This window comes from Carassius carassius, chromosome 7, assembly GCF_963082965.1.
Source record: "Carassius carassius chromosome 7, fCarCar2.1, whole genome shotgun sequence".
Lineage (NCBI taxonomy): Eukaryota > Metazoa > Chordata > Actinopteri > Cypriniformes > Cyprinidae > Carassius > Carassius carassius.
The window spans coordinates 4,627,630-4,643,145 of NC_081761.1; the positions used below are offsets into that span (position 1 = coordinate 4,627,630).

Sequence of the window (15,516 nt, forward strand, 5' to 3'; positions counted from 1 at the left end):
CCCATGCTGAAAAATACAATAAATCATAGAAAAACTATTAAATTCAGTTCAAATTTAATTCATTATAGTAAATTAGACAAGCTAACTAAATAACCAATTATACAAATCAAATCAAAGACTCAAACATAAAAAAGCCCAATTTAATTACGGTAAATTACATGTACTGATCATCTGGTCACATAATGGCAGATACTGACATAAAATACTAAATTAATTTACATTTTTTGGTGAATGATCCCTTTAAACTCACGCTGTTAGATTGTCAGATTTATAAACGGTTTTTTTTTTTTCTAAACAACGAAGTCTATAAACTAAAAGTTAGTACTTGAGAATCCAACAGCAGAATTTGTATGGTGCATCTCATTATCATGCAAGTGTGTAAAGATACCATAAATCTCTGTGTGTGTGTGTGTGTGTGTGTGTGTGTGTGTGTGTGTGTGTGTGTGTGTGTGTGTGTGTGTGTGTGTGTGTGTGTGTGTGTGTTTTACCTTCCACTCAGTGAGGAACAGTATGATATGACTTTAATGCCCAGAGGCCCGGGGTCTCCAGAAATCTTCACCGTCCGCGTGAGGCTTCTGCAGTAAGAAGACAACAACAGTCACGGTGGTTGGTTGCATTTTTCTTGTCAGAAAAAAAGGAAAACGACTTCCACAAACTGAAAAATATATTTTGGAAGTGGAAACTTTCAGCGTAACGCAATTACATTAGCAGAACAACAGTCACACGTCAAAATGACAAGCCAAAAAACCATTACGGTGGGAACTGTCTTCGATATCAATGGAGTGCTCCTCCTGTCACCTGCATCATTTTCTAGAGCTCTCCAAGTGTGTGTTACGCTATTGTGTTCACTCACACTCTCTGACCTTACACTTGAAACACAAACAAATACACATAGGATACGCGAGAAAAATGTGAAAATTAAAAAGGACAAAATTAAAGAAATAATAAAAATAATAATATTAATAATAATTTAAAAGAACTAAACTAAAATAAATATTTCAAGTGGGTAAATAAATAAATAAATACACAAACTCATAAACGCAAACTAAATAAACGCACAAACAAAAGTGCAGACAAATTAAAACATTTAAATTATAATATAAAAAAAAAAAACGAACTAAACCAAAATCAGTTTTTTCAGTTTAATGACAAGCATTTTGAGCATTTACTCTCATACTTGATGTTTGATACTGTCACAGAAATGCATTCAAGTAAATGAAACACATGTTTGCAATGCATTAAACCAGCATCTGCATCCGTGTACTTATGTAGGGAATGTTTCTGGCCTACAGCAGTCAGTACATTTAAATCACAAACCCACACACAAAAGCTAAAGTATTCACCAGCTACTTTGTACTCTTGTCAACACACACTGCAAATCCATTTGCTGTTTATGTCCTGTGGGACAACATTAATGACCAAACAAATGAGCCGAAAGCCAGCAGAGTCACTGCCATTCAGTGTGTCTGAGATGAGAGCCGAAGGCAAAGGTGCCTACCTGCATCTCTCTACACAATAAAGACAGAACGGAGGAGAGGAGGAGATGACAGAGAGAGAGAGAGAGAGAGAGAGGGGTCCTCAATCTTTGTCAGAAAAAAAAAATAAAAATAAAAAATCTGTTTTCTGGAAGATTGAGACAAGCTAGACAAATCACACTTTACAAACCAAAACGTTTTTCTTTTAATGTTTTTACTTACTGTATTTCATCTAGATAGATAGATCTTTATCTATAAATACTAACATTGAAAAGAATAAGATTTGTTAATACCTGTCAGACAGAGCATTCCTGTAAGTGGGCAAAAAAATAACCTTCCATGTGACTTTCTGATGGTCTAGTTACAGATTAATGTCAATGTGACATTATGAAGCGCTGCCACATCTGGTAAATGATATCACAAACTAGCAACACACACAAACAAACTCAACCAGCTAGTGAGATCAGGCATTCTTCTGCACGGCTTGATCTGCAGAGTTCATCACCACAAAAATAAAACCTCTCCCACATTTGCATCTCTCCCAAAATAAAAACCCCTCTGCCAATTTGCATGTGCCCAGTGTGGCGCAGAGCGTCCATGAATTTACATGAATAAAAACTGAGACTGGCAGCAGCTCATCAGACAGATACAGAGCTTATTACTGCTCACACACCACAACAGCACGACACACAGAGAGAGTGTTTGTGTGCGCCGGAAAAAACTCTCTCGGTGATCAATTTCAAGATAAAAGAGAAAAATACTTCATGAAATACTTTCTAGTCTCATACCAGTTGTCTATGCAACTAATGTCTTGCTATTTCATATTTATGTTTTTTGTTTTTTTTTAATCTTATGAATTTTTCATTTTATTTACTTTTATATTTGTTTGATGATCATTAATGACAGCAGCAGTATTTATAGGCCGCTGTCCATTTTAAGACCTGATGCATGGATCCCATATAATGATATACATCCCATTTCTTTCTCAGCTGTTTTCTTTCACTTGAGACATAACTGACTTTGTTTACCTAAATTATTGTCGAAACTGGTATTTTGTCATAATTTGTAATCCTGCTGCACTGTACCATACTCACGTAGAAATACAACTGTAACCGTACCTGACAGTCCTTAGAACCATTCGGCCCGATCAGGTCAAATGCCCGAAATAAAATAAAAATTTCTTTAAAAAGTAATTTAATAAAAAAAGGCTTTTTTCAAACGCGAATGAAGGCCGTTTCGCGCGATGCCAGGTATTCCAAAAAATAAAATAAAATTATTTGAATCTCAAAATTTAAAATCAAATGCTATCCCACCCAACGAATATTCGAATAATCAAATATTGTGGTCCAGCCCTACTGCTAACCAGCTTTTTGAAGATGCTGATTTCATTTTCCAGCAGGATTTGGCACCTGCCCACACTGCCAAAAGCACCAAAAGTTGGTTAAATGACCATGGTGTTGGTGTGTTTGACTGGCCAGCAAACTCACCAGACCTGAACCCCAGAGAGAATCTATGGGCTATTGTCAAGAGGAAAATGAGAAACAAGAGACCAAAAAATGCAGATGACCTGAAGGCCACTGTAAAAAAAAAAAAAAAAACTGGTTATATATATATATATATATATATAAATAAACCATTTATCTTTTATTTATTAATTTTTGTTACTTTGTTATATATATATATATATATATATATATATATATATATATATATATATATATATATATATATATATATATATATATATATATATATATATATATATATATATATATAATATTCATATATATATATATATATATATATATATATATATATATATATATATATATAATAATAATATTCATATGTTACTATTTACTTTGTCACTATTTTACTTTAGCTTATTGTAGTTTAATGTAATTCATTTATTTCGTGGTGTTTTCCAAGTTGTCTGCCATTACATTTTCTTACATTTAAACAAACTCATATTACATACTTATTACACAATATTTACCAAATGGATGATAAAAGTAAAAACTCCTATAAATGTACACCTGAATGAGGCATCTGAAATATAGCCAGAGACAAATTTCTGTCACTGTTATTTATATTTTTGCTTTGGTAATATCATGTGTAAATAAAAAGTAAATAAATAATTGTATTAAAACTGATGCCGTGACTGAGGCACCAAAGTACACAGTTTCTGTCCACTGGAAATTTGTGAAGAGACATATTTCTATATTTGTTGTCTGAACAGTCAACTTGAATGCTCTACTACTCCCTCAAAGCTTCATTTTTATTTGTGTCAAATTAAATGGCATCTTATCTAACTTCACACACAGCATCTACCCAACTTGTCCAGCTGAAGAAAATGACATTTGTATGAAGACTAGACCTAAAAAATGTAATAATAACTATATAGTAGGAATTGGAAGTGATTTTATCTCAGAGAATGGAGAGAACTTACATAAGCACTCTTATTCAAACCTGATTGAATCCCAGATGGACCTCAGGGGCTTCAGTTAAGGTGATGCAGTACTGTAGACCACTTCAATGTTTAATGAGCTGTAAAAGTGTGTGTGTGCATCAGTAATGCTGATTGACAGAAGCGGTGAAGAGAGGCAAGAGATAAACTTCATCCCTCTCTCAGGGAGAAGAGATGAGGTCACATGACCTGTGATAAGAGGAACGAATGGAGAAAACGTGACGTATGTACGTCTCCCGTCCCGTGATTATGGCAACTTCAATATACACACAAGCTCTCAGTGTGAAATCATCTACTGAAAATCACAATGCTCAAATGAGCCAAACCTTCCAGGCTAAGATCAGTTCTGCCGTTTCCATTTTTCCAGCTTGAAAAGAATTTCAATAGGAAAAGCTGCTTCTAGATAAACTTTAAAAAGCTTGTTTAAGCACGTGACATTAAGTCTGCCTTTTAAATGGGGCTGGGCAAAAAAACGGATTCTTCGATTAATAGTTATTTTTATGACGTTGATTCCATATCGATTCTCCATTTTCCAGTATTTATTTCAGCACACATTTAAAACAAGATCTGATTAACGTGGATCTGATCATTACTCTTCTCCACTAGATGGCAACCTCTTATTTACCTTGCGCGATATTACAACATAAAGCCTGTCATTCATCATGGCGTCATTTGCAATGCTCAAGTGAAATGCTATAGGAATACTATAAATCTGTGGAAGCATTTGATATCACGCATAAGGCGCCATTATTTCCGCAATCAATGAATGAATGGTACTCCGCAATGTTTTGTTTACTAACGTTCACACTTACTAAAGCGTGGACGATGCTCGCTGTGTTTTCAGCCTCTGTCGTCTCACTATGAATATATGAATAAAGAATATATCCAGCTGCTCTGAGAGTCACTTCATTAGCATTTTACCATTTCATTTGAGAAAACGACCATCATTATCACATACACAGTAGTTGCAAGTTCCTCATGGCAACCTGTCAAAATAAAAGTTTCGTTTAACTTTAAGAAACAGCAGAATATATTACTATTTAGCATTCTTAAGACTCAATGCTACTACTGCAAATACATATTAATAAATCTTTATTTTGAAAGGAATAATAATTTCTTAAATTTTAAATTAAGAAATAAAATAATTTATTTCAGTAATTTATTTTAATCAAATAATTTCTCATTTTCCCACTCCCCCCGTTTGACTGGAAGAGGTGGAGGTACTGGTCTGCTCATCTCTAATGATTGGAAGTTTAATCCTTTACCATCTTTGGGTATTAACAGCTGCTTTGAATCTCATTCAGTTACTGTTACCTACCCTTTTAAAATACATTTTGTAGTGGTCTATCGACCCCCAGGACCACTGGGTAACTTTTTGGATGAATTAGATGTGTTGCTCTCAACCTTTTCTGAGGATGGTACTCCCCTAGTTATGCTTGGAGATTTCAACATCCATCTAGATAAACCTCTGTATGCTGATTTCCACACTCTGCTTGCCTCTTTTGATCTCAACCGAGTGTCAACTACTGCTACTCACAAATCAGGCCACCAACTGGACCTTATTTATACACGACACTGCTCTACTGATCATGTTCTGGTTACTCCACTGCACACGTCGGATCACTTCCTCCTCACTCTTAACCTCAACATGGTCCCTGACACTTCACTTACCCCTCCACATGTCATCTTTCGACGTAACCTATGCACACTTTCACCCTCACGGCTTTCTGCAATGGTTTCATCTTCACTTCCTTCCCCTAAACTGTTTGCATCTTTGGATGCTAACAGTGCTACTGATACTTTCTGCTCCACTCTTACATCTTGTTTAGACACTGTTTGCCCCTTATCCTCCAGGCCAGCCCGTAACACCCCTTCGGCCCCTTGGTTATCTGATGTTCTACGCGAACACTGTTCTAAGCTTAGAGCTGCTGAAAGGAAATCGCAAATCCAGAAATACTACTGACCTTAATATGTATCAGTCACTCCTATCTTCTTTCTCTGCTAATGTCTCCACTGCTAAAATGACATACTCCCAAATAAAATTAACAATTCGTCTAACTCTCGCATGCTTTTTAAAACATTTTCCTCACTTCTTTGTCCTCCTCCTCCCCCTCCTGCTTCATCTCTAATAGCTGACGACTTTGCAACGTTTTTCATTAATAAAATTAAACACATTAGTGCACAATTTTCCACACCACAATCAGTCAAACTCATATCACCAGCAAACTTACACTCATTTACATCCTTCTCTTCACTCTCTGAGGCAGAAGTCTCAAAACTCATCCTTTCTAATCACCCTACTACTTGCCCGCTTGATCCTATTCCATCTCATCTCCTTCAAGCCATTTCTCCTGCAGTTGTACCTGCACTCACTTACATCATCAACACATCCCTCCACACTGGTGTTTTTCCCTCATCATTTAGACAGGCACGTATAACTCCACTACTTAAAAAACCCAACCTCAATCCATCTCTTTTAGAGAACTACAGACCAGTTTCCCTTCTTCCTTTCATTGCAAAAAAACTCGAACGAGCTGTGTTCAACCAAGTCTCTACATTTCTCACACATAACAACCTCCTTGACAGCAACCAATCTGGCTTCAGAAGTGGACATTAAACTGAGACTGCCTTGCTCTCAGTTGTTGAAGCTCTAAGACTGGCAAGAGCAGAATACAAATCTTCAGTACTTATCCTGGTTGATCTGTCCGCTGCTTTTGACACGGTTAACCACCAGATCCTCCTATCAACGCTACTGACAAAAGGCATCTCAGGAACCACACTTCAATGGTTTGAGTCTTACCTATCAGATAGGTCCTTCAAAGTATCTTGGAGAGGTGAGGTCTCCAAGTCACAACATCTACTGTAACTACTGGGGTGCCTCAGGGCTCAGTTCTTGGACCACTTCTCTTCTCTGTCTACATGGCATCATTAGGTTCTGTCATTCAGAAACATGGCTTTTCATACCACTACTATGCTGATGACACTCAACTCTACCTCTCATTCCATCCTGATGATCCGACAGTAGCTATTCACATCTCAGCTTGTCTAACAGACATTTCTTCCTGGATGATGGACAATCACCTTCAACTCAACCTTGCCAAGACAGAACTGCTTGTGATTCCAGCAAACCCATCGTTTCATCACAATTTCACCATCAAGTTAGGCACATCAACCATAACTCCTTCAAAAACAGCTAGAAGCCTTGGAGTTATGATTGATGATCAGCTGACTTTCTCAGACCACATTGCTAAAACTGTCAGATCCTGCAGATTTGCTTTATTCAACATCAAGAAGATCAAGCCCTTTCTTTCGGAACATGCTGCAAAACTCCTTGTTCAAGCTCTTGTTCTGTCCAGGCTGGACTATTGCAATGCCCTCTTGGCCGGTCTTCCAGCCAATTCTATCAAACCTTTACAAATTAATTCAGAACGCGGCAGCAAGATAAATTTTTAATGAGCCAAAAAGAATACATGTCACACCTCTGTTTATCAATTTGCACTGGCTTCCAATAGCTGCTCTTATAAAATTCAAGGCATTGATGTTTGCCTACAAAACTACCACTGGCTCTGCACCCATTTACCTAAATTTGTTACTTCAGACTTATGTGCCCTCTAGAAGCTTGCGTTCTGCAAGTGAATGTCGCTTGATTGTGCCATCCCAAAGAAGCACAAAGTCACTTTTACGGACTTTTAAATTAAATGTTCCCTCCTGGTGGAATGACCTCCCCAACTCAATCCGGACAGCTGAGTCCTTAGCCATCTTCAAAAATCGGCTTAAAACCCATCTCTTCCATCTTTATTTGACCCTCTTACTTTAACACTCACTATTCTAATTCTATTCTTTAAAAAAATCTAACTACCTTTCTAATCTTTTTATATTCTATTTTCTTTTCATTAATTATGCAATTGTATGTGTGTGTGTGTGTGTGTGTGTGTGTGTATGTGTAAAGACCTCTAACACTAGCTTGCTCTATTCTTTTTTTATTCCATCTGTTTTCTTTATATTATATTATTTAAAATCCCATGCTAGGTGTACAGTGTTAACCTAACTGAGACTTGTTATAGCACTTATATATCATTGCACTTTTTGTTGTTTTTGATTGCTTCCACTGTCCTCATCTGTAAGTCGCTTTGGATAAAAGCGTAATGAATAAATGTAAATGTAATGAATAATCACAATTGTTTTCTTTTATAGTTTTAACAGTAAACCTTTGTTGTGCAGCATTTTGTTTGCCAAAATATAAAAGAGTTTAATTTTCATTTGATTAGGATAAATTAAATTCATGTTTAAGTCCTTCATCTTATTACCAGAAAAAATAAGAACATTTTACAAAGCCCTATTATTGTTTAAAAAAAAGGACCCTATACAAATAAATAAATAAAAATAATAGGTTTAAAATACAGGCCTGTGGTTCTTAATTTCTTTTGAGTGATTCACCATTAGTAAACTGATGTTTAAGGTAAATATTTTTAGAAATATGATTAGCATTTGTATTAAAACTATATTCACTGAATGCAATAAAAAAAAAACAGAATCAAAATCAAATCGAGACATCTAAACTGATACCCAGGCCTACTTTTAAACATGAAAGAACAGTTGAAATAGTGTACATTTCATTCAGCATTTAATTCAGCATTTAATTATTTTTTAAATTGCAATATATTTTGGAAGACACAAGTAAAATGTATGCAAACTAAATTACAATTTTAAGAATTGAATTGATAAATCAACAATTCAACTATGAAAAATAGATGTGTAAAATAAAAGTAGATACAAATATTTAAAAATAAATTTCTAAAATGTAAATAAAGTAGTTAATAAATGTTAATATCTATTTATTTAAAAAATAACAAAATATAAATAAAGAGAAGTATAAAGTACAAAAAAAACAATAACCTTAATCTGACAAAGCATAATCAGTTATTATTTCATACCCTCCTTTTGAGTGTTTACACATAATCACGATACACAAACTCCCTCACCTTAAGTCGACTTGTGCAGTCCTGGAGTTTGGGACGTCCACCTTTGGTCTGTTCATGGCTCCTCCCTTCACAGAGGTTGCATGAGCGACACCCTGTCAACACAAATACACACTCACCATGAATTCAGTGACTCTACGGGACCCAAAACAACCACATCACGCTTCAGTACCGCCTACTGAGCAGGACGCCAATAGTGCACACAGTTCGGCACTGAAATACTATAACGGTGTCCTTGCCATCTTTCCCTTGCAGTTATTATCTCATCTGGAAACCAAAATCAAAACAGATAAAAGGCAAAAGAAAAGAAAACAAACAAAGATGAAGAAAAACAAAATGATGCACCATAAAAGGGAAAGTCCACTTTCCTCACCGTGGAGCCGTCGCTAATGATGGTCTAATGCACCCTGGTCTCCACCCAAACATGCACACACACACAAACACATGAGACCCCCACGGGACGCAGAAAACACACAAAAAGTGACCTAGATAATCTGAGTAGAAAGCGATTATCCCCCCGCCAGGCCACATGCTCCTGAGGGCCACAGGGCCAGCAGAACCAGGGGGGCTATTGTTAATGTGCATCACTGAGTGCACACTGTTCACATGAGGACGACAACACAGAGATTCAGAGACTTTAATGGAGAGAGGGTCGAATGACATAATAGCTCTGAAAAGGGAAAGCAGACACATTCAAGCTTATTTTATGTATATAACTTAATTCGCTACATTGGTAATAATAAGAAATGGTTTCTTAAGCAGCAAATAAACATATTAGAATGATTTCTGAAGGAATGATGCTGACGATTCTGCTTTTCATCACAGGCATAAATTTCTAAATATATTACAATACAAATTGTAATAACATTTCACATTGGGTTATTCGTAACACAGCCAATTAAACTACAATCAATCAATTTGTAATATACAAAAAATATATATTGACAAATCTGAAAGGAGATACAAAATGCAAACAATGTGCATGCAACAAATATATATATATAATTTTTGCTTTTTTTTTGTAGTTGCCAGTTTCACATATCTAAATGGCTGTTAAAGGAGTTCCATAATGAATTACTATGGCTGTACCAAGTACAGTATTTTCCAAAAAAAAAAAAATAATAATAATGCATTGCACTAGGTCAAAATTGAGTTGTGATAAAAATGAGTCATATAAGTCCAATTTTAATATTACAATTAAATATAAACAACAAATTCTTGAACTAAATGGTATTCATTACATAACTTTTTTTTGATAGATTTTGATAGAAACTTCATGGGGGGGGGAACTGACTCGGGCATGATGTGAGGATTTAGTTGATATGTTTATGACCTAAATATGCTTGAAGTAAACACAGTAAAACATTCATGGTCAGATGCATCAGCCGTGCGAGCGGAGGAGATATTAAATATGTGTGTCCTTGGCTCTCGGGGTGTGTGGCCTGTTTACATAAGACTTATGAGTGCTGGCTAAACTCTGGGGAATACAGTAATTGAATAAATGTCAAAGCCTAATGAGAGAGTTTGTAAGAAACTGTGTGTGTGCGTGTGTGTGTGTGTGTGTGTGTGTAGAGAGAGAGAGATTTGCATCACAAATGTGTTTCTCTATGACCTTTGAGTCCATCACATCCATCCATCTAACTGTAGATCTGACAGATATTACAACAGCAAAGCCAAATCATCAATCTAGTGAATCTGCTGTACATGATAACTCAGCACAATTTCTAACATAAGACCAACAACAAAGACACTAACCCAAATTGTTAAAAAGTAGCATGGTAATTTAATGCCACTGTATTATTTAAACTGCCTTGGTATACCATACTATACACCATGGTATTTGAGCCTTTGAATGCTTGGCTTGGCTGCGAATAAATGCACAGACACTATTTAAACTGAACAGAGATGACATCACTGAACTCAATGATGAACTGCCTTTAACTGTCATTTTGCATTATTGACACACTGTTTTCCTAATGAATGTTGTTCAGTTGCTTTGACGCAATGTATTTTGTTTAAAGCGCTGTATAAATAAAAGTGACTTGACTTTAACAACTTTAGCCATCAGTCAGTGTTTACAGTAAATATAATTTTCATCTACAAGCTGCTTTTTCGCTGTATTTTTCTGATCTGAGCTAACCAAAAAGAAAAAGGTCTTGCTGAGTTCAATGCAATGCATTGCTGTTCCAGTGAATGTTGATGGTTCAGGAGCAAGTTATGAAATCAAACCGACTAAAACATGTTCATGGAACAACACTTCGTAACCGGAACCAGACCTGATTTTAGGATTAGATTTGGGGTCTTGTTTTTATGAACCTCATCATTTTAGGAGTAAGGTTGTTCCAGGACCATCAGATCAGAACGGAATGTCCTACTTGTGTAAATCTTGTGTATTTTTGGATTTGGAAAACTCCCTGAAGGAACTCTGAAGGAAGCTTCATGTTCATGTTATGGCAGAGAAGGGGAACCCTGAAGCTCTCCCAGTCTCTTATCATGCGTCTCAGGAGCACAAGCTCACAGCCGGAGGTCACCTCCACTGAAGCACGGCACACCGGTAAATGATTTGAGGAGTTTCTCTGGGCTCTGTTCACATCTCAGCTGTACGTAAAGGAGTGAGGGATGTTTTAGACTGAAGACAAGATATCATCAGATGTGTTGAGGAGGTCGTTTAGACCTTCCAGCACACATTAACATGAACGTGAGATGTGGAATTATGGTCAGCGCTTTAATAAACTCCAGGGACCAGGATTTTCCTACAGAGCTGTGATCTGAGGACATTTATTCATTGGTTGTCTATTCATGGTTTATTTATTTTTTTCTTTCAATAGTTTACGCTTCCTTGTTTTTTGCTAGCCTTTTTGATAATTCTCCTTCCTTTTTCGTTTATTATTGTTTATTTCAGTAGTTTTTCCTCATTCTTTCTTTCTTTCTTTCTTTCTTTCTTTCTTTCTTTCTTTCTTTCTTTCTTTCTTCGTTGGTTCATTTTTCGTCATTTTTTGTTAGTCTCAATATAGCTTTTCTTTATTCCTTTCTTTTTTCCTTTCTTCCTTCATTTTTGTTTGTTTCAGTAGCTTGTCTCTTTCTTTCTTTCTTCCTTGGTTAATTTTTCATTCCAACCCAAACTTGTGATCTGTAGTTTACATTTCCCATTTTTCCAAGATGAAACTGATCAACACTGACACATGCATCTACACAAGATAATGAAATTGATAGCTATTCCTAATAGGCTAATTTAAAATGAGCATTAACAGTGGGGTTTATACTTATCAAGTATGGTCAAGAATTTTTCTGTGCATCGCTAGAAACAGCATTCCTATCATCTAAGGTTAAGCTAGCCTCTCACTAGGCACTGACTAATTGAAAGAAATGTTGATCCAGGAACACATCCTAATTATATAAATCATGCTGGTAACCGATATCTGTACCTAGAGCATCCAAGAATCCTTTACAAGCGTCACCTGATTCTTAAGAGTGCTGAAGATGTCCTGCAGGAGGAAGTGGAATCTGCAGCGGTGGGACTGACAGAAGCAGATATGTATTTGGGTGCAGAGAGAATACGCATATATTTATGAATCCTTAGCATCTCAAAAGTGCCGTCGTTGATGCATTAGCGTGCCCTCACCCTGTCATTGAGGAGTGCACCACAATGATTACTGTCACTCAGAGCCATCTGGGACAGATGTCTGCATGAGCCACAATTTTGCAGACACCCTAAGAATTCCTAACAATTGCCGTATACTTTTTCCCATTTGATGCTAATATTTTAGAGATATTGGACAGTTTTATGTATGTAGTCCTGATACACTCAGCAGTTTCCAAGAGCCTGAAAGGGGTACAATTTAGGAAATGTCACACTCAGAATTAAAATATACTGCGTTGCCTTTCTGTGTGAGTCTGAAGCACAGAGTACATACAGCAAAATCCGGAACACCGTTCTCTCATTTTGAAACTAACACTGACATTCAAAAGGTTAGTAAGACTCTGTAAGATTTTTAAATGGTTTTGAAAAATTCTCATGCTCACTAATGCTGCATTTAAACAGACGTCATGGATGGATGGATTGGATGGATTGGATGGACGGACGGACAGAACAACAAGTAGTTGGATGGATGGATGGACAGGTAGAACAATAGATGGATGGATGGACAGGTAGAACAATAGATGGATGGATGGATGGATATGGTTTTGTCTTTTAAGCTCACCAAGACTGCATTTATAAGATAAAAAATGCAATAAACCTTTTGAGCGGTGGTATATATGCTGTTTGTATGTTTAAATGTGAGAGCAAAACGGTGCTGTTTAACAGATGACCTCAAACACAAAGAATGAAAAAAAAATACAAGGAGAGAGTAAAAGCTTTGTTGATGAAAACAATATGGAAGAGAGTATGATAACTACGATGACAAAGCTAAAAGGTCAACCTTAAGCACAAATACAACATGACCATGAAAGCTGGCTGTTTAGTGTAAATCCTGCAAACAAGGACAGGTTAAATACAACAAAAGACCAGAAACTTAAAAGCACTGCTTCCTCCAAAAGCACTTTCCCAGACACTCCTATCAAGCATCAGTATGCGGTGTGTGTTCACTCACAGTGGTCTGGGGTCTGCTGATGTCCTCAGGGTCCAGTGAAATGATATCTAGGGGTGGGGCGAGGGCGGGGTCACTGCTGCTTCGCACCGATAGAGGAGTGGCTGATGGGGAAAAGTCAAAGGATACAGTTTAATCGAAAACACAATCATTCTGCATTATAAAACCCAATTAAAACAATTTAAAAAAATTTTTTATCACCATTGAAATACTATATCTCCAGGTTTAGTTAATATTTTGACTATTAATATTTTCCATTTTAAAATTGTGTGTTTTCATAATTTTTATTATGCCTTGGCATAAATAATATTTTTATATATATATATATATATATATATATATATATATATATATATATATTTATTTTTTTTTTTTTCATATAATAACAAATATATTAACTTGTAATATAAAACTTTTTCTCCAGTTAACACTTTTAAGTATTTTACTTACTATTAATTAATAATCACTAGTTTATATACCATGGCATTTACGTCAAAGAATACCATTATGAAATTATGTCAAAAATATTTCCATGTCTTTTTTTTTTTTTTTACATGTTTTTTTTTTTTGGGCTCCATTTTTAAGAATTCATTTTAATGTAGCATAATTAATAAAATGTGAATTTTGTAGCACTTATTTATCCATGCATTCATTTTGAACTGCTGTATAAAAGTACATTTGAGCAGTTACTTTTACGTCTCATTTTCCATTATCCATTTTGATCTTTTCAGACAGAATAGAGCTGCTGCAAGAGTGTTTACCTCTTCAGACACACAATGGATCGTAATAAAAATCACACTGAACTCACCACATGAAAGCTGAACAATACAGTCTCACACAACACAAAGACATCTGAGTGAGTCAGAGTAGCTTTCCGCACACACACACACACACACACACACACACACACACACACACTCATCAGTCCCGCCAAATGTCTCCCATCACACGCATTTGTCTGGTTTCCATAAGAGGGACAAAAGCCAAAGTGCTTGAGCCATCGCTAGACTCAGCAGAAACAGCTACAGGAACAGGATGCTAGGACCATCAAACTCAGCTCTGTCTTTTACAGGAACAAAACTAAACCGTGGAAAAATGCAATGTGGGAGTTCTATATCAGGACCGTACAACAGAATGTCCTTGGCCTTTATACCGAAGAGGATCTCCAAGACCTTCTGAGATAAACTTTGACATCTCAAGGATCTGAAGTACACAACTGTGTGGAGCGCTGGCATGGGGGCAAAGGCACTGCTGGTGAAACGGTTAAAAGAGCCCAATCACGAGAAATAGAGTTTTCTATCACAAGGAAAAAGATGCAATGCATCATCTACTGTATATATATACACACGAAGATAAGAAATATGGGAAATATATAAGCAGCAATAATGACTAATTTAGTTCCCACACTAATGAGCATATGACCGTCCTACATTTATATATCAACAACTATGCAGTATTGAGTTAACTTTTTTTTCTTAAATCACATTGTATGTCATTGACCTTTTTGTGTACAAGTGCTCTTAAAAAATTTAATAAGGAAAATATCTGCCAATTTCACAACAGGTCTGTGTACACAAATTCTTCCCCCCATTCTTTATTAGTTGCAACTTGCATTTAGCCATTTTTAATAAATACTGCTCTGAATGCAATAAATAAACAAACAAACAGTCAAAATTAAAAGGATATTGTTTCCATAAATTGCAAGAAAGCTGTAGTGCTAAATATGTTTTAGCAGGGTGTATAAGTTTACATATTAAGGTTTTAGGAAAGTGAAAACTGCTTTTTCTTCTTTTTTAATCAACAAGGATTCAATAAATGTATTTAAAGTGGCAGTAAAGACATTCATAATATTCAAAAGAAAATGTAAAATAATGTTCAATAAATGCTGTTCTTCTGAACTTCATATTCAACACAAAGTTTGCACAAAGACAAAGCTGTTTGCAGCATTGAAAATAATAAAAAAAAGTGTTTCTTGAGGAGCAAATCAGCATATTAGAATGATTCCT

The 15,516-nt window shown here is 35.8% G+C and overlaps 1 protein-coding gene across 2 annotated transcripts in view; it reads right to left on the reverse strand.

Annotated features, from left to right (window-relative positions):
• Positions 1-15,516, reverse strand: part of pard3ba (par-3 family cell polarity regulator beta a) — a 164,400-nt gene that overhangs the window by 101,032 nt on the left and 47,852 nt on the right. For both annotated transcript variants that reach the window (XM_059553544.1, XM_059553545.1), the window contains exons 4-6: positions 13,514-13,614; positions 8,925-9,016; positions 489-575 (exon numbers count right to left, since the gene is read on the reverse strand). In XM_059553544.1, the coding sequence (XP_059409527.1) occupies positions 489-575; positions 8,925-9,016; positions 13,514-13,614 (280 nt within the window). The remainder of the gene's footprint in view (positions 1-488; positions 576-8,924; positions 9,017-13,513; positions 13,615-15,516) is intronic.